The sequence below is a fragment of the Brachionichthys hirsutus genome, chromosome 13 (assembly GCF_040956055.1).
Source record: "Brachionichthys hirsutus isolate HB-005 chromosome 13, CSIRO-AGI_Bhir_v1, whole genome shotgun sequence".
Classification (NCBI taxonomy): Eukaryota; Metazoa; Chordata; class Actinopteri; order Lophiiformes; family Brachionichthyidae; genus Brachionichthys; species Brachionichthys hirsutus.
In genome coordinates, this window is record NC_090909.1 from 2,626,543 (window position 1) to 2,646,273 (window position 19,731).

The window sequence follows — 19,731 nt, forward strand, 5'->3', positions numbered from 1 at the left end:
TCGAAAGTCTATTGGACCGCTGTCAAAGTTTTTTTTTCTTTTCCCAAAGATCTTCTATATGATGAAGATGAAGGTCTCTGTAGCTCTATAAAGCAGCTCTGGCTGTTGATGCGCCATTTAGGGACATTTAAATAACCAATGATGAAGCCGTGTTTTCGGTATAAACAGGCCTATATATGCCGCCTCCAAATGAGAGCCTTGGCATTAAAAGCTCCCGCTGAAAGGGTTCGTTTGAGTGTGTGCGTGGAGGTTGTGGAATTATTCTTTATTCCAATGCACCAATAGCTTTCTGAGTTTTATCCAGATGTTAAATCCTAATTAGTCTTATTATTATACAGGAAGCAACAGCTGTCAATCTAACTGCAGCAGATCCGAGGTCAAAGCGAATTTGGGGCAACCACCGACCAAATATGGTTAAGAAAAGGAAGAAATATTTATTCAGCGATAACTTAAATCGCCTCAATAAAACTCACAGAGTGGAACGTCTGAACTTTTTTCTCCTCTCTTGACAGCGCTGTCACTCAAACCCACCGCTGATCTATGATTGGTGGATTCTCCTTTAGTCCCGCCCCCCGCCGTCCGGGGCCCAGAGTTGAAATGACACCGTGGGAAAGCCGAGCGTTTCAAAACCCGAGTCTCTCCGGTCAGAGTCGGACAGACAGGCAGCCGCTGACGGAGAACCGAGAACCGAGAACCGAGAACCGAGGGCGGACCGGGCACGAACCGAACACGAATCGAGCACGAACCGAGAACGAACCGAGAACGGGCCGAGCGCGAACCGAGAGCGAACCGAGCACAAACCGAGCACGAACCGAGCACGAACCGAGAACGGACCGAACACGAACCGAACACGAACCGAGCACGAACCGGAACATGAAGCGGAGTCACGACTTCAGCTCCTCGGACAGCGAGCTGGACGAGCCGGTCGAGGTGGAGAAAGAGAGCGCGGATGAGAACGGGTAAGTCACCCTTTAATCAATGAGCATTGATCCGGCGGATATCGAACCGATATATTGATTGATGACGTCACCTCCCTTCGCAGGAACACGAGCTCTCCTCTCGGCTCCACGTCCACTCAGGTGCAGGCGAGGAAACGGCGCCGAGGCGTGAGTGGATTTAAATAAACCTTCTTCTGCGTTCGCGCGTGGAGATCAGTCGATCAGAAATGATCGCGCGCGCGTGAAATCGATATTAATCCGCGTCCGTGGGGGTTTCCCCTCAGATAATCGAGAAGCGCCGGCGGGACCGGATCAACAACAGCCTCAGCGAGCTTCGCAGGCTGGTCCCCAGCGCCTTCGAGAAGCAGGTGAGCAGCAAACCGGCACGACGTCAGTGTCTGATCGATCAACGTGATTATTGATCTATTGATTTTACCCCCCCCCCCCCCCAGGGCTCGGCTAAACTGGAGAAAGCAGAGATCCTGCAAATGACCGTCGATCACCTGAAGATGCTTCACGCAGCTGGAGGCAAAGGTATGGATCGATCTGCCCCCCCCCCCAAAAAAGACGGTTTGATCGATACTTAGAGCCCATTTACATCAGAGAGCTGCTTTGATTCTGGACGTGTCTGAACTGTCCCGTCCTCTTGCCCCCCCCCCCCCGCCCCCCCCAGGTTATTTTGACGCCCACGCCCTGGCCATGGACTACCGCGGTCTGGGTTTCCGGGAGTGCCTGGCGGAGACGGCCCGCTACCTGAGCATCATGGAAGGCCTGGACGGCGCCGACCCGCTGCGTCCGCCTGGTCTCCCACCTCAACGGCTACGCCAGCCAAAGGGAGGCGCACTCCGGGCTGGGCCACCTGGCCTGGGGGTCGGCCTTCGGCTCCGCCCCCGCCCACCTGGCCCACCCGCTCCTCCTCCAGCACCAACCGTTGGGACCTCTACCCCGCAGCGCCACCAGCAGCCCCCAGACCCCGCTGTCGTCCGTGTCCACTTCGTGCAGCTCCTCCTCTTCCTCCTCCTCCGCTTCTCCGTCGTCCTCCTCGCTCGCAGAGACCCTCACCCCCGGCAGGCGCGGCGGCGCCACCCCGCACTCGGACCAAGGCCCCGTCCGCGTCGCCCCCCCCACCGCCACCACCGCCGCCGCCCCCGCCGCCGCCCGCCCCGCTTTTGGTTTCCTCCTCGGCTCCCAAGCTCGCCCCCCCTCTCCTCTCGGCGTTCCCCTTCCCCTTCGGCGCCTTCCCCCTCATCTCCCCCGCCGCCGCCGCCGCCATCGCCCCCCAAGCGGGGACGTCCAGCGTGGGCAAACCCTACAGACCCTGGGGCATGGAGATAGGAGCCTTCTGACTGAGGTGACCCCCCCCAGGACTAGACTTTCTCTTTTCCCAGATTAACAAAGTGCTATCGTTTCCATGACGATGACGTCCCACAGAGGCTACACTTATAGCGATAGGACTTTTATTCTCCTGCCAATGTGTTGTGTTTTTGTATAGAAGAAAGTCAGTGGGGGAGGGGGGTATTGTCATTGATCTCCCACCCTTTAGAAGTTTCACCCGCTGTCGGCCTATCAGGAATGATTTTTCCAGATGGTCAAGCAGTCGCCGTCCGTCAAGTTTCTGGGTGAAACTGCCCCCCCCGGTTTCATACATAAGGGGGGGGGGGGGGGGGCGTCCCCTTTTACAGCATTTTATGGGGTGGAATAACCGAAAGCAGGTGTTTGTTTGACGTGACGCCGGGACCAGAAGTCCGGCTCCAGCTTGGTTGAAGTAAAACCGTGACTTCCCCACAAACGGCTCGCCGTCCTGACGTCTTGGCTCCGCCCACAGATTGTTTCATTTGACCAGTTCTCGCCCGAGGTGATGCAGTTCAGTTCTTTCTAATTCCAAAATGCCACCTGTGGATGCCCCCCCCCCCCCCCCCCGTGTGTCAGGAGAACCTCACTGAGATTGTATATTTTATAGTTACACAAAGCACGGACGCATCAGATTTCTTAGCCTTTCGACGTCGTTGCTGGTGGGAATGTGAACCTCCCTGTAATAAAGAGTTCAGATGAGTCACCTGCGTCTTTATCGGCGTCTTTTTTGTGTGCGTGTTTGTGCGTCCGTTCGCTCCAGAGTGTTTGAGATCAAGGATAAGGTTGCGAATGCGTCTCTGAATGCATTTACGTTATGTATTTTGTTGCTTATCGGTGTGTGTGTGTGTGTGTGTGTGTGTGTGTGTGTGCGTGTGTGTGTGCACAGGAAACCATTAACAAGGAGGGATATCCTGAACAATGGTGGCCCGGCTGGCCCCATGTCCTGCGTGGGAACCAGAGGAGGGAGGGAAGGTTGGAAGAGGATGAAGAAGGAAGGGAGCGAGAGGTAGGATGTTGAGGGAAAAGAAAGAAATGGGATGTGGGGGGGTTGAAAGTCTGAGAAAAGGAAGTGTGCGGAGAACAGCTGCACCTGCTGTTCTCCAGACGCCGTCTCTTCTCCTGCCCACACAGTCGCCAAAATATCCTTAAATGATCCGGTCTCCAGGGGAGGATGTCTATTATCATCCTCCGTTGCCTGGTTGTGAGTAAACTGGGCTGAAGCTGCGAGGTCAAAGAAGCTCTCAGTCGAGACTGTTTGTGTTTTAGCGCCCCCAGCTGGTCATAGATTATATTACACAAAGCAGAGCAAAGAACAATGGCTCTGAGAATTTGCTTTTAGATGTGTAAAATAATATTGCAACACTCTTCCACAAGCCAAAGTATTGCAATGGTTTTTTTTTTAATTTTATTCCACAAAACTATTTTAAAGTGCTTTGATGCATTGGATTATTATCTGTATTTGAATGTGACTTCACAATAATTACAATTAAACATGAAAGAAATAAACATACAAACATATTTCAGCCCTAATTCATGATATTAAATGTCCTTTGACAATTGACATTTTGGAACTTTGCACAACTGTTTAATTGTAAAACAACGTCTAACTCGCACAGGAACAACTTTTTGTTTCATCTCTCGTTTCTGACGTGATAAACTGTGTAACGCACATTAAGACCGTTGGACAAATCACCTGAAACGTCTGAAAGAAGTCCTCAAAGACAGTTCTCATTCACTGGACACACCCCCAAATCTTTATTGACCACTGCTTGCTCACAAAGATACACGTGGAGAGGGCGGGGGGGGGGGGACACGCAGAAAGAGAGAGGCAGGCGGGAGAGTCGCTGTCTGATGTGACAGCCGTCACACGCCGTGATGTGTTGCTTATATTTCACCGGGGTCAATATCGCATGCCACAAGCGCTCCCTTATCGACCTGCACTCTCTGAAATACGCACCCAGTTACACACACTCACACACATCTATGGGCCTGTCATGCGTGTGTTGAACCTCAGGCTTCGTCGCCCCCGGTCGCTGTTTGGCCGCTTTACTACGCTCACGTACTCCTTTACAGATGGCGATACTGTGTTCACGACTCGCCGTTGCAACGATGTACCTCTCGTGGCTTCAAAATCTTCCCTGTGGCAACGTCGCCGTGGCTTTTACAGCATTTCTGAGTGAAGCGTGATGATTCCAGCAGGCGATGCTGACCTCTACATGAAGGAGAAACTATAGGTTTTATTTGTGGTCTCTCCGGTGTAAGAGTCTAAATCTGGTCTCACGTGGGGGCGGGGGGGGGGGGGGGGGGGGTTCAGCCTCCACCCTCGCTTGTGTTGTATGTTGAACAGTAAATCAGGATTGAAATGTGACTGGAGGCTTGTTTCTGACGAATGGAAGAAGCTCAGGAAGGTTATGTGAGCTCCCCGGTAACGGATGGACGCAGTTAGGTGAGCTGCAACCGAGCTCTGTGCTATGATTGGCTAAAAGCCTGCCTGTGTGAAGAGCCTCTACGGGATATATGTGCGTGTGGAAAGATGAAGAGGTTCCAGATGGAGGGGAGGAGGATGAGGATGAGGATGAGCTCATTAAATGCTGTAGTGTTCTCCTGTGGTACAGTCACCATCTAGCTCACAGGAGAGGGATGTGCAGCGATTGCCTGCAGTCCCCGCAGAGGGCAAACTTCCCCCTTTCCCCTCTGCCTACTGCCTACTTCCCTGCAATAAATGGAACGCTGACAAAAATCACTCGGAGCGAACGCGCATCCAAATCTGTTCCCGGATCGAGCAGGGTAAAATGCTAAAAACGGCAGCTCGAGGGGGGGGGGGGGGCTTTGCGGGGACGCAGCCAATCACAGCAAACATCAGCTAACTGGCAAACTCACAACAAACACCTACGCCTGAGAAAGGATGCCCAGGCTGAAAGGAACAAACGTGGAAATGAAAGTACACCCATAAATATGCAAGGAGAGCAAACTCATAGAGAAAATGGCACACTGCAATCAATACTTCTGCTCGTATCGTACTGTATATAACAAAAAAAAGAAGTATTTACATAAACCGTTACCCACTGGCGCCTGTCAATTGGATTTTTTATTTTCTTTTATTCAGATTTGAAACTGAGCAAAAACATTCATTTTTGAGAAGAGTGGGCGGGAGACATTAATGTTTTTCTGTTGTTGTTAATTTTGCTTGTTTGTTTGTTTGTTGTTGTTTTTTTCTTTTCTTTTTTTTTTTTTTGGCTCCACCCCAAACCCCATCGAAACCTCCCACCGTGTCGGGCCATGGTAGTTTCATAGTAGAATGGGGGGAGTATGGCAGGGAGGGGGGGGGGGGGGGTACGGGGAAAAGACGGGTGTTCCTCAGGGTCAGGGTGGATGGTGGGAGGTTTGAGGGGGAGGGATGTAGAACCTGCTGCGACCTCTCACGCCGTCACCTCCTCTTTCAACTCCTTGTTCCGGCGCACCTCCTGGGCATGCTTCTCCTGGACACACACAAACACAGAGTGAGGACGTCATGTTTTTCTCGCAGACCTTTACTCCTTCAACTTGGGAGGTGCAGCGGGTGCAAATCTACGCCTCCACTCCTCACCCTCTCCTGCAGGCGCTCCATCATGGCGGTCAGGTAGGCCATCCGGTTCTCCTCATTTTGCTCCATCTTCAGCTGGAGCTTCTCCTCGGCCATCCGGCTGAAGTTGCTGTTCTCCTCCATGGCCTTCAGCAGCACGTCGCGCTCGTGCTCCCGCTTCTCAGCCAGGACCTGGAGCACCTGCGCCTCCTGGGACTGGAGGACGAGGAAAGAGGAGGAGGAAGACCGATGGACGACAGAGAGGATGAGTCAGAACCGGTTCGACCAATCACACACGCACATATTTACAGGAGTCCATGACTCAAAAGAATTCCCCGCTTGTCCTCTTCCATGTTTGACTCACAGCACTGGACATTACTGGAAGCTGTGACATTTGATCCTGTCATTGATTTGCCGGTATCTGATTGGCTTGGCTTGAATGGTCATATTGACTTTTGGGTTAATGAGATGCAGGATTTATCTGCTGCTGCTGGATGAGATGCTGACCAAAGTAGCAAACTTCAGTTTAGCCCTCAAACTCAAGTTGTTAAAAAAAAAACGACGAGTAGTGAAGATTGTCATCTTTGATTCGAGTCCTAAAAGCTTTCGTCACATCTTTTTGGAACTCGCCCGGTGCGATTGCAACAATCGTAAAACCGCCTTACTCTCCTTCGGTCCTCAGCTGCCTCCAGTTTCTTCTGGATGTCCTCCAGGGAGAGGTCCCTCTTCGGGGGGTTGGTGATGCAGTGGGAGACATCGGACACGGGGGAGGGCGACTTCAGGATGACCTCGAAGGCCTGGCCCGAGGCGCGTTTATTAATGGCTTTGATGTCCATGTCTGCATGCGTGCCCAGAAAAAACACGCATTAACAACCCCACGTAACCGTACGTTTCACCGGATCCTTCCGCGTTCCACATACCCTCAAAGTCGCCCATGATGTTTTTGTTGCTCTCCGGGTAAAGACAAGAGCAGATGAGCGAGAAAACCGAGATCTCCTTCATCTTCTCTTTGTAAGCTGCGGAGGAGAAGGTGAACCAAAGTGTAATAACTTGTTTATTACCGCCGCAGCCGTTGCTGAGACACATCCACGCAGAAAAGAAATATCAGTGGCCTACTAACACACAAAAAGATGAAACTTTATTAGTCTATTTCCACGTAGGAAGGTCTTGATGTCACAATCCTGATTTCAGGTTTTAATTATTCATTAAGACGCCGCGTGAAGCTGAGCTGCTCTGGGTATTGTAGGCATATTGTAGTCTTTGTTTAAAACAGAGGCTCCGAGGGAAGTGCATGGGTGTGTCCTTTCTTGGCCTAATTTTCACGACAGCCGAGCCACGATAACAGAATTCCCTCAGGATCCTCCACACATCATTAGCTATGCATTTCATTTCGGTCTATTATTTATGAACGCAGCCAGACCAACGCCCTCCTGCCTCTCAGCCGCGCCGTGGAAAACACCAAGAAGCAGCACAGATTAGGTTCAGGTTTGTAGGGGGATTTAGGAAAGCACGGGATTTAGGATCTTTGAGCTGTTATCTAATAGATCGTAGCCGAGGGTCTTGCTTATGGGCTGTGACTTGACCTCCCACCTCTGAACCATATCGGCTGCAGACTGCAGTCAGAATTCTCAAAAAGGGAGCAGAAAAAGAGCTGCAAAGGGCAGAAAATGACAAACCAATAAAAGCATCCTTGTCTAACCTTGATTCCTTTTTTTGGCACCTACTGCGTTTGTAATACGAGTCCAGAGTTTAGCGGCAGCCCCTCAGGGGGGAGTGCAGCAGAAATGACTGCTAACGCTGCAGCTTCTGCAATATTTTGCACATGGCTGCTGTGTTATGTCGAGGTGCGGCACCCCCGGTGAGGAGGTTTGCATTGTGGCTGTCACATCGGGCCATAATGCATCACCCGGCGAGCCTGCAGGGCTGAACGTTTGCCTCATTGATCCCTGATTTGCTGCAGGATACAGTGGCGAAATCAGAAATGAGACGTATTGAGCGGGAGCGTGTCCGTGACGGGCTGCAGTTGATCCAAAGCCTCTTCCTTAACATATTCTGCTCTCTTTGTCTTCACTCTTCGCACTGCAGACCGGCAGACGCCACAGTAATGTGATTAACCCTCAGATGGAGCTCTCGCTGCTCTCTGATGGTCTTGTTAACCCATTCCCTGAGGAGGAAGAGGAGGAGAGAGTTGTGTGTGTGTGGGGAGGGGGGGGGTTGAAGGATACAACGTAACCTCGGAAGAAAGGAGACGGGGGTGTGAGAAGGAGTTGGAGGAAGATGGGGCGATGTCTGGCGGTGTGGGTGGGGCTTTACTAAGGTGGTCTGATTTAAACAGACAGAGAGGAGGGGGTTAACTCCCAGTGGGACTTCCAGCTGTTCTTTTTTATGTCCCTAATCAAAAATATATGAGATTCTCCATGGAGCAATTTTTTTTTTAATTGTAGTGTTATTTATCCTCAGAGAAAAAGCAGCAATAAAATCATTCTCAGTGAAAAAACAAGCAGAAAAGGTCCAAACACCAGCAGCACCTGTGCAGAGATATCCTTCCTTTAATCTGAGTCAGATTATTCTGTCAATCTGAAAGACACAAAATTATTTCAGGAGACAAAGCCAGTTTAATGTCCCCCCCCCCCCCCCCCTCTCCTGGAGACCGGTTTCAACCAGTCAGCTCTCAGAAAGCTGTCCCAACCACAAAGATGCATCCGGCACACAGCGCTTCCTCTGCCAATCAATCATCAATCAGCCAAAGAGCACAGATCATCAATACCTCCCGAAAGCATCCCTCTCCTGTTCCCCCCAAACATCGCTGTACTACCCGTCTCCATCCCACATCCTCATCCTCCCTCCGTGGTGCTGCTGCATCTCCTGGGAGACTCTTGTTTGTCCTTCATCTATTCCTCTCCTCCACTCTCTTCCTCCCTGCCCCCCTCTGCTCCTGAAGCCACCCCCCCCCCCCCCCCCCCCCCCCCCCCCACACACACTATGAGAATCAAAACCAAGACTCTGTTGATTGTGATGTGAGCAAAGCGGCCATTAAAACAGATTGTGACTGCGTTCATCGCGGTGATTTCTGCCCTCTTGGTTCCCGTAACCCGGCAGAACGGGTTCGGCGTCTGTGTTTGGCACATACGGGCCATTTACAGCAGCAATATAATTGCCAAATTGCAAAGGCCTTACTGGAGCAAAATGGCTTTTAAATGAAGCATTATGGCCCCCGGATGACCGAGGGCTGCAGTACTGTTAAACAGGAAAGACGTGCTTGCTGAGAAGCATCACGTGCCATCACCTCTGACACCGTTATCCGACCCGGTAACGGGAGCGCCCGGCATCGATTGACTTTTTGATTTTCTGGAAACCTAATGTCACCTGAGAAAGCCTTTTGTTTCTCTATTGATTTCAAGGAAGTGGCTGAACGACCACGCCTAATTGGATACGACAAGTGTGCACGATAAGGATCAGGGAAACGTGCCGAGAGGCCTTAAGGCACGTGGGCGGGGCTCTGAGCCTGACGCTGGCTCTGATAGAGTCGATGCAGCTTGTGGAATCAGTCTCGTTTGAGCTCTCAAAACAAAAATATGATGACATTTCACATTTACATGAAGATATTTATCCCTCGCCATACTACTAGAACGCAGTACTGAAATATTTACAGCTGACATGAACTCTATGACCCGGCTGGGTGCCGACCGGCACCGTGAAACAAGCGTCTGCTCTGCACCCTTCAGGCTCTGCCTGCCGTCCACATCCCTCGTCTGAAATGATGGGGGGGGGGATGGAATAACTACAACAGTCGGGGTTTACAGACAGCAGCACCCCTACAGCTGTCTGTCTGCATGCTCGTCCATCCATCAGGGACCCAGTCACCCAGAAAAGAAGCAGCCCAGACTGGAATCACACATTACAGCCGACGTTCACGCAAAAGCGGTTTCCTTTTCCCTTTGTGAAAAATAAATACATCTTAAATGTATACATTTAATAAAGAAATATCCATCTGTAAATTCAAAAACTGACAAAAACACGGCCCTGTACATGCAGTAGCTCGCCGTCTCCATACTGAGTACAGTTATCACTATTATCTGGGCTCGATAATAACAACAGACTTATGAATGCAACATTCCGGCATTGGCTTTCATCACTGGTTATAAATTCTTTCCTCGACTGCAAAGAAATTCAGACGAGGGACGCTCTCTCTCTTTCTCTCTCTGTCTCATGCTCTCTCTCTCTCGCTCCCTCTCACTCGTTCATGTCTTTAACAGTCATACACAAATTCGTTTCAGCAGACTTAACGTATAGACGCATGCAACGGCCCAGTATTTTTTTTAATTTCTTTTTTTAAAGAAATCTGTCACGATGGAAATGTTTGACAGCCTGGGGAGCGCCTGGCTTGCTTTGTGGGGATGGGAGATGTTGGGTGGGGTCGCTGGCGCTGCATTATGCAGCACGGCTCTGAGTCAGGCGATAAGAGCAGCTGCGGCAGGCGGCATCGCCGAAACGCTGCTGTGTGGTAATAAGAGAAATATCACCTTCCTCCAATCGATTATAAATTCCTTTTAATCTTCTTGATTTATTCTGATTTTTTTTTATTTTATGTGCGTCACTGATTTGGCGAAGTCCATCACCCCATATTGATCAGAAGCGATTTATTTTGGGATAAAAGAAAAGCCACGACACGACAAAAAACAAAATGAATTAATATGAATGAAAAGAAATGGAAAATAAATTCAACCATTACAACTTAATATCATGCTGAAGAGTTTGGCCGCTCCCTCTCATCGACCCTCAGCATCCTTTTGTGCCATGGGTGTCGCCACAGCTCCTCAGCATCCTCAGAAAAAAAAAATACAATTAAAAAAAAAAATCTAAATATTGAGTATAACTTACCGATTGCGGTTTTAGCCATGTCTGAACGGTGGTACCGGGTCGGGCTGACTGGAGGAGCGTGCCTCGGCTGCTGGATGCTATCTCGGGTTGAAGGTGCTGCTGGTAAAGGCACTGAGTCAGCAGAGACGGGGGGCTGCCGGTGCGCCTGGTGGTCTGCAGTGAGAACCGTCAAGTCAGCGGGAAATAACCGGCAAGCAACCGGAAAAACACAAACGGACCTGCAGAATAAAACAAAAGCCTCTCAATTAGGAGGCTTTTATTGATTTATTTTGCTTGCTATGACAACAGAGACTGATTTTTTGGGGGGAACATTTTAATGAAATTATTAAGGTTCATGGGAACTATTTGTATTTATTTCTTAATTTTTATTTTTAGAAGCGCTATTTAAATAAGGGATCATTTTATTTTATAATTATAATTATAATTTTATTTTATAATTGTTCATGTTTACCTCGACCTCCTTGTAAAGCTTTTGTGTCAGAATATCATCCAAGAAAATCTTATTCCTTGCCACCAACATATAGTGACGCGCTTGCTTGTCATATACTTTATTTTGAAAGGGGTAACAGGAAGTCATGACATGTGACAGGACTATCTGGACACTGTACCGGTGATTAGCGTGCATGAGCGTTTTGGACCGACATCTTTTAACGCCCCTCTTAAACCATAAGGTCTGCAAATGCAACGCACCCTCATCCTGGAGACCATCAAAGAGAAAGAATGACTCTAGAAAAAGAATGACAAGCACATTTAGTGCGCTTTATTTCTTAAATTTTTATTTTCTTCGAGTTCAACCATTTAAATGTGTTGCCATTCAAGCAGAGAAAGAAACGCAAAACCTATTAAATGACACCGAAAACCTAAAAATACAGAATTTATAGCAATTATCGCCACTTGATAGTTGCAGATAGCGTAAACCACTAGGTGGCAGCAGATCTCACGTTACACGAGACTGAGAAATTCATAACTAGAAAAGCACTCGGAGAGCGCAGACCTCCGCCAAGCACCTCGGTCTTCCTGTGTCATTCGTAATCCAGATCCGATCCAGATGAAAATCAGTGTTAGGATAGAAGAGAGATGAATAAAGTCTTATCTTTATCTTATCTTATACTATCTAACCACCAGTCAGACAGACAGACGTCAGCAGAAACATAACCTCCTTGGCGGAGATAAACATGCGGTTGATCCTGTTTTTTTTTTTTTAAGTGTGAAAATTCTTCTCTGAAACAAAAGCCACACCTAATCACTCAATCTTTAGTGGATTATAATCACACAGATCCTGCGTCCTGTCCCCGAGGCGTTGCCAAGGTGACCTGGCTGCGCGCTACCGAAACCGGACATGCTTAATCAATTTGAGCATATTTGCACAGGCAGCAGAGCTGCCTAATGTTTATCTGATCCCCACTGGGTTGGGTCGTTACACATAAAGTTTTATTTAAAAAAAACAAAAAAAGAACTTTTAAAGACAGATCACTCAAAAGTAATTGTAATCAGGCGGTATTACATGAGGGGGGAAATCTGTAATTAGGATTCCTACATTTGCCTGATAAAAAGTTTTTATTCTTCTTTTTTTTTTTTACTCCACAGCATCCGCGTCACCGAGTGGGCGGGGCCAGTCGTCGTACGGTTGGCGGGGAGGAGCTAACCGCAGACGTTTTAGTCTGTCAAACGAGTCTGTCATTTTAGGCGCCGGAGGGATTGATCACGCAGCGAAGGGTAATCAATTCCGATTGTGTTGGTTTTCAGGAGGAGAGATCAGCCTTGGTTCGGGCCGCTTCCGCTCGGATCGATGTTAGCCATCGCTAATATATCAAAGAGCCTAGCTTATCAGAGTCGTTAGCACATAATAAATAAATAACGGCGTCACGTTTGCACTAATTGTGTGACTTCGTTTATCTCCGGGCTGCATTCCAGCACGATGACGTCAGATTAAAGGGATTCCAGTGAATCCTTAGCGCGATGACCCCCCCCCCCCCCTCTTTGATCTAATACACGAGGCCAGTGATGCTGCTTCTTCATTTATGTGGTTAATCGATAACAGCGAGTTGCGAGGTAACGGGGGGGGGGGGTCGCTTGAATGATGAAATGTTAAATCAGGATTTACAGGCAGCATTTGTTTATTTTCCAATCATATGTCTCTCTGCACTTTTAAAGCGTCGACTCTAAGAATAAGTTTTATTTATTCTCCTTAACTCGAAGCCGTAAGAATGAATCGATCCACTTAGTCCGCAAAAAACTCGTGAATCACTTTTACCTCGTGAATTTAGTGAATTTAGTGAACAAAAGTCGTTCCCACTCCTGAGTTGTTCTGAACGGGGTTTCCTGAACGCAGCAGGTCGCTCTTTGTCAACTTGTCCTGTCGCTAAAGCAGTTTTATCTGATATAGTACTCTAATATAAATACTGTTACACATTACTACATTCGTGACTAGAAAAAGTTTTTCTTTTTTTTTTTAAATCCGTATTTTGTTATTTGTATTTTGAACAACGTGCAACCTTTGACAAACTCATGCGTGAAATGACTGAACAAAAACAAAGGTGCGTGCGTGTGTGCGTGTGCGCGAGACAACGTAGCACACACGTCTCTCCTTAACTCGAGTTTTATGACCCGTTCCGTTGCCATGGTGATTCTTTTTACAGTTTTATCAGCGATCAGCTGATTTTCCTGAAAGGCAATCTCTTTTTTTTTTCCCCCTCTCGTCTCGGCTTGACTCCTCCTCCTCCTTTTTTTCTTTTCACCTTATCCTTCTACTTTTTTCCGCCTCATCTCAGTTCGCCGCGGCGCCACGAAGCATCCCCGTCCTCTCCGCCGCCGCCTCCCGCCCGCCGTCCGCTCTGAGCACTGAAGGGGTGATGGAGGGAGACGCGGCGTCTCAAGGCGGCGCCCTGCAGCTGAAGCAGTCCATTTCCCTCCTGCACGGGGTCTGCCTCATCGTGGGCAACATGATCGGGTCCGGCATCTTCATCTCGCCAAAGGTAAAGCGCCTCCGCCTGCATTTCCATTTGATTTGAATGTTTGTTCCCCCCCCCCCTTCTTTTCCTAAAATTTAAATGGCGCCTTTTGCTCCTGAAAGATGTTTGAAGTGCTGATTGTGGCGTCTGTCGCCATGCCTTTCTTCCCGTTCCCGCAGGGCGTTCTGATGCACACCGGCTCGTTCGGCTTCTCCCTTGTGGTGTGGGCCATCGGAGGGATCTTTTCCGTCTTCGGAGCCTTGTGTTATGCCGAGCTCGGCACCACCATCCGTAAATCCGGAGCGTCCTACGCCTACATCTTGGAGGCGTTCGGAGGCTTCCTGGCTTTTATCCGGTGCGTGGTTTTCCCCTCCGTTTCCTCATTATTCCTGGGAACACCGACTTGATAATTACTGTCTGTGTAGTGAAGCGTCTCGCGGGTTAAAGAGCGGCGTTAGTGTGGGACGTCCTCAAACCTAGAAGCTGTCTGTCCCCCCCCCCCCCCCTCTGCTGCAGACTGTGGACGTCCATGTTGATCGTGGAGCCGGCTTCTCAGGCGGTGATCTCTCTGACCTTCGCCAGCTACCTGGTCCAGCCCTTCTACCCCACCTGCACGTCCCCCTATCACGCCGTCCGCCTCATCGCCGCCCTCATCATATGTAGGTATCTCTGTGATCTGCAGAATGCGTGTCTGCCGTTGGCCTCGAACGCACCGGGAGGGAACGAGGGTCACGCAGTCATTCGGAACCTCAACCTGCGTTCTGCTTTGGTATTTTTTTTCTAGATGTGTGTGCGTGAGAGTTGAGGGAGGAACTCTGTGACTTTAGGAGCTAATTGTACCATCAGAACAAGAAAATCTGGTCGTCGCGGATCCTGAGGCGGAACCGGAGTTGTTAAACCTTTGACGATGCCGATCCCAATGGAGAAAAGCGTTAGACCCCCCCCCCTGTGAAACTGTACATTGATTTATCTTCTCTTCTCTTTCCTTGTCAGGTTTGCTGACTTTCGTGAACTGCATGAAAGTCAAATGGGGCGCCATCCTTCAGGTCATTTCCACCTTCGGCAAGGTGCTGGCTCTGATTGTCATCGTTATAACCGGCCTGGTTAAGCTGGGACAAGGTGAGACGTCCCGCCGGCCTCGTGGGGCACATTCCAGCTCTGCTGCTGCTGCAGGAATTCTGTGACGTGATAAAAGCGCGTGTGTCAAACCGTCTCGTAGGTTTTGACCAGAACTTCGAGGACTCGTTCAAAGGCTCCAAGCTGAATCCCGGTGACATGGCCCTCGCCTTCTACGCCGCTCTCTATTCCTACGCCGGCTGGGACACGCTAAACTACATCACAGAGGAGATCAAAGACCCAGAGAAGTACGAGGTGTCGTCTTGTTTTTGCTTGGAATTCCACATCCAAGGAAAACGAGCATTTAGGCTCAGCTTTAAGGATCTCCGGCCTTGAAGTGAACGATAACCACTCCTCTCCCGTCCCCCCCACGCAGAAACCTGCCCTTAGCCATCGCTATTTCCATGCCCCTCGTCACTGTGATCTACGTTTTGACCAACATCGCTTATTACACGGTTCTGGACTTCGACCAAGTGCTGAGCAGCGAGGCCGTTGCTGTGGTGAGTACGTGCAGAGCGGCCGTTTGGGAGTCCCACGCCCAGCCGGTGACCGGACGGGCGGCCGCTGTTCCACAGATTGATGTTCCAGGAGCTATTCCTGACGTCATGGGGAACAATGTCTCCGGCGTAGCAGCGGGGCGCCCCCATGACTTCTGCCCGAGTCCGGATGTTCCAGCCGAACCGGTTCTACAACATTAATCTGACGCTAACGTATAGAGCCTTCATCTGCTTAGAGTCCTTGCTACACGTGGGCTCCAAACCACATGCATGCTAATGTCGGACCCTGTTCGGGCACCGCAGGACAAATTTAAACGGCATCTGCTCCGGGCCCCTTTTAGTCTGGCCCGGCAGCCACCGGTGTCCGGTTCGGCCCCGCCGCGCTGCTATCGGTGACTGTTGAGTCGAGATGACGGCAGGAAACCTCATCTAGCTAAAGAGGTTAGCGCCAAATAAGAGGGACATGGCGGTGATGTGATTACTTCAGTGGGGGGAAGAGTTGAGCTCGGTTCTGCTCGCCGTTGGTATTTGATCATAATTCGGCCAAACAGGTTTTGTTGGCCGAACATATTTTGTTTGCGAGAGATGGACGTTGATCGTTTTTCAGGAAATGTTGGGAATCTTACCAGAAGCAGATTATTCTGGATTTTTGTTAACGTTGCAGAAAAGTGCAAACCGGCATTTAGTCCGTAGTTCCTTCAGAGTGTGCTTCAGAAACGCTCAGCGCAGTGGACAGATCCAAACAGGTGTCGGCTCCCGTTATGTAACCGAGCAGCGCTCAGTTTATTTGCGTGACAACGAAGAGGAAGTAGTGAAATTTTAGATCTGGATCTTGTATCAGAGAAAAACTTTCACACTTATCTTATTAAAAAAAAAAAAAAAAATCAAGATCAGCCACCTGTTTATCTCCGCCAAGGAGGTTCTGTTTTCGGTGGCGCCTGTCCGTCTGTCTGTCTGTTAGGTGATAAGATAAGACGTTGGAGAAATTCACTGGTTAAAGCAGCTCTTTAGGACAGACGGGTGCAGAAAGTAGTTAAGTAGCAACATAACTCAAAAAAAGTTAGACGGGATCCTGATGAATGTTTCAGGAGCAGAAAATAAAGGATGATCCAGAAGAGATCCTGGATTCTGGATCGCTTTGATGGATCAACCTGACCGTGGTGTCTGCATAAGTGATTAAATTAAATCCAGGAGACAAACGGTTTCTTTTCCAGTCTTTGGATGCTGTCAAACTTTCTGAGTGTTTGTTTTAAATTATTTGCTGTGTTTAAGCGTCCCAGGCTTTGCCTTCTGCTTACGGATGCACAGATACGAGCATAAAGCGCTTTGCTGGGTGTCTCCGCAGTCGTTTGCGGACGAGGTGCTGAGCTGGGGTCGATGGCTGATCCCTCTGGCCGTGGCCATTTCCTGCTACGGAAGCCTCAACTCCACCATCATCGCCTCCTCCAGGTCAGGACGGGAACACGCGATGCCCTTCGGATCGGCTCTCACTGCGGACAGAATTCCCTTGCCATTCAATCAAATCCTACTTTTGCGAGCTTATTTATGAGAATAAGGCATGTGTCCCCCTCCTCCCCTCCTTCCCCCCCTTGCAGGTTGTATTTTGTTGGATCCAGAGAAGGCCACCTTCCTAGCGTCCTCAGCATGATCCACATTAAGCGTTACACCCCAATTCCTGCCCTGCTTTTCAATGTTGGTACCGTATTTTGTAGGTTTTCAAATGAAACCGTATTTGCTTGTTTCAGCTTCGGATGCTTCGGCCGCTCCGATGCCGGTTTGTCGCCACACTCAAACGATGTGTGTGTGTGTGTGTGTGTGTCCCGTTTTCAGGCTGCCGTGGCCTTACTGTTCTTGACGGTACCCGATGTGTTCCAGTTGATCAACTACTTCAGCTTTAACTACTGGTTGTTCATCGGCCTGTCGATAGCCAGCCAGATCTACCTCCGCGTGAAAGCCCCGGACATGCACCGGCCCGTTAAGGTAACGTATCCCTACCTGTGTAACGTGCGCTTCCATTTCTTTATCGTGGGTCAAACGGGAAGGTGAAGGCACTCATGAATATTTACCGCAGGACAAGCTGTTCTGCATTAGAAACCGACGCCTGACTGGACTTCCTGTTTGTGTAATTGCTAGAATTGCTTCTATTGTTCTGTATAAACGGTTGGATAAAGCACAATTAGATTCACGTTATGATGGGATGGACTGAAGAACAGTGTAAAAACTTTCATTGCGATTTATTATTTTATGAATCATGAAGATTTCCATCATTGGAGCCCTGGATTGAACAAACGTGCTACCATAGTTGGCGTGTAAAGAAATAAAGCAGATGTATAAATACCTTCTATTTGCATCTGATGTGTTCATGATTTATAATAAATACTACACCGTAGCCGGCCCTTCTGCTTGCCTTCAACCGGCCAGTGAGGTATTTGCTGGTAATACGACACCGGAGCATCGCTGGCCCAGCCACAACCCTCGGCGGATATAAACGGAGCTTCTTTACCCGTCAACAGAACCTTTATCGGCAGCTTCAGCAGCGGCTCCTGACCGCGGCGACGCTTTCAATCTGACCGCTCGGCTACAAAATCCGTTAACTGGATTTCCTGGCCGTAAAAGTCTCTGTGCTGCAAGCTGGCCGAGCAATTTGAAGGGACGGTGGAGCCACAATTGCATCAGCGCAGTTTAACCCAATAAGCTTTGCATTTGTTCGTGTAATTGCTGTGCTTCGACCTCCATCTTTATTCCCTCCCTGCAGCTGTCCTTGTTCTTCCCAATCATCTACTGCTTGTGCAGCATCTTCCTGGTGGTCTTCCCCCTCTACAGCGACACCATAAACTCCCTGGTGGGGCTCGCCGTGGCGCTGTCCGGGGCGCCGTTTTACTACTTTTGCTTCCACCGCCCGCCCAGCTCCAGACCGGCTTTCCTTAGAAAATTTCTCAGTAAGGGAATACAAATCTTCTTATTTCATTGCAAAAAAAATAAAATTATAATTTCGCTTTGCAGCATCTAAGATTTCCCTGTGAAAAACTCATCTGGTGCTTCAGGCTGATTTTTTGCTGTGTCACAAAGTGTTTTCTTTTTCTATTTCTGCAGATAAAATCGCCATTTACACGCAAAAGCTGTGCATGTGCTGCATCGCCTCGCCTGAGATCGACCTGGACAATTTAGACCCGGATAAGATGGAGTGATGGAGCAACAGAGAGGTTCACACGAAGGAACGCGATCGCCAGACAATCGGGATTTGGAGAAGCGTGGCGAGAGGAGCTCATCACACATCCACCATGGAAATGTCCACTAGTGATCCAGAAGGAACTGATATTATTGGAACCTTCAGAGCCCAAAGATCACGAAGTTACGCTGAAATCGACGTTAAAGTTAGACGTCGTCTTTAATTCTAAATACCTTTCTGCCAAATAGCCAGAACTTTTCAGCAGCAAATTTGCACAACACATTTTCTTTTGCTGTTGTCGTCGTCGTCGTTGTCGTCGTCACGTAGTTGGATCGCGCGTGACGTGGCGGCTGATGAACCCGCTGGAAGAATAATCGCAGATCAACCGGTGTAAAACTCGTGAAACGTTTCCTACGTTTGGTGAAATCCTTTTTTCAGGGCTGTCTTTGCTTTCTGCCGCTTCTTAGTAGTTTTTAATATTAACTTCCTGGTTCGGGTTTGTCCTGAGTGTTGAGTGGTTGTTCAGTTTTATCCTCATTCCCCCCCAGCCGTTTACACGGGGGGGGGGCGATGAACCACGCTGAAGTTCACATTCACATTGTTTTAGTGCTTTTTAGTACAGATGGGATATTTAGCGTGGCGTTTGCGTTCTGATTGCATCACCGACTGATCGTTTATTAATAACCGGATGTCTTAACTAAGCTGGTAACTGTGCCGTTCGTGACGTAGGAACTCCTGGTGCCTTCTTGTGAGTGTCGTTTGCCAAAGGCCTCGTTCGTTTTATGACATCACAAAGTAGCTTCGGTGTCTTTAGCACAATCGTATCGAGTCCGCTGTGAGGCCAAATGTTTCTGTCGGGTTCTTGTTCGCCTCGGACGGAAACGTTCCTCAACACCAGCTTACTGAAGCACACAGACGAGTCTGATGTTACTGGACTGGAGCTGAAGTCATTGAACCAGTTGCTGGTGTGTGTGTGTGTGTGTGTGTGTTTATGAACTTACCGCGTATCTGCAGTAAGTACAATACTTTAAATGTGTTTGTGTATTATCAGATTACATATCTATATAACCACAAAGCTTTAATGTTATATACCGGTAATGTTCCAAATACAGGCCTTCTTTGTTTGTTTTTGTTGAGCTCTTTCAAAGTACTCAGTTGTATACGTTTTTCTATAATTTTTTTAATTGAACAAACCAAACTACAAATAAATTCTGTTCAGGGGAAGAGTGATTGTTTGAATAAAAGCAGAAACAGAGTTTGTGTC

The 19,731-nt window shown here is 49.0% G+C and overlaps 3 protein-coding genes across 3 annotated transcripts; 2 read left to right on the forward strand and 1 right to left on the reverse strand.

The window, feature by feature from the left end:
- Window positions 1-873: 873 nt before the first annotated feature.
- On the forward strand, window positions 874-3,101 carry hey1 (hes-related family bHLH transcription factor with YRPW motif 1). Its single transcript, XM_068746889.1, is given in 7 exon segments — window positions 874-959; window positions 1,043-1,106; window positions 1,223-1,306; window positions 1,391-1,472; window positions 1,612-1,732; window positions 1,734-2,096; window positions 2,098-3,101. Coding segments are annotated over 7 exon segments (987 nt in total). The 3' UTR covers window positions 2,285-3,101.
- Window positions 3,102-5,703: 2,602 nt separating this feature from the next.
- Window positions 5,704-10,753, reverse strand: stmn2b (stathmin 2b). The gene is made up of 5 exons (XM_068746891.1): window positions 10,735-10,753; window positions 6,774-6,869; window positions 6,519-6,691; window positions 5,878-6,069; window positions 5,704-5,770 (listed from the first exon to the last, which is right to left on the reverse strand). Exons 1-5 carry the CDS (start codon window positions 10,751-10,753, stop codon window positions 5,711-5,713), a joined length of 540 nt encoding a protein of 179 aa, XP_068602992.1. The 3' UTR covers window positions 5,704-5,710.
- A 2,019-nt stretch (window positions 10,754-12,772) lies between these two features.
- On the forward strand, window positions 12,773-19,731 carry si:dkeyp-120h9.1 (Y+L amino acid transporter 2-like). Its single transcript, XM_068747426.1, has 12 exons — window positions 12,773-12,786; window positions 13,506-13,709; window positions 13,865-14,040; window positions 14,202-14,344; window positions 14,679-14,804; window positions 14,905-15,049; window positions 15,178-15,301; window positions 16,644-16,747; window positions 16,894-16,990; window positions 17,129-17,278; window positions 18,054-18,237; window positions 18,392-19,731. Exons 2-12 carry the CDS (start codon window positions 13,587-13,589, stop codon window positions 18,484-18,486), a joined length of 1,467 nt encoding a protein of 488 aa, XP_068603527.1. The 5' UTR covers window positions 12,773-12,786; window positions 13,506-13,586; the 3' UTR covers window positions 18,487-19,731.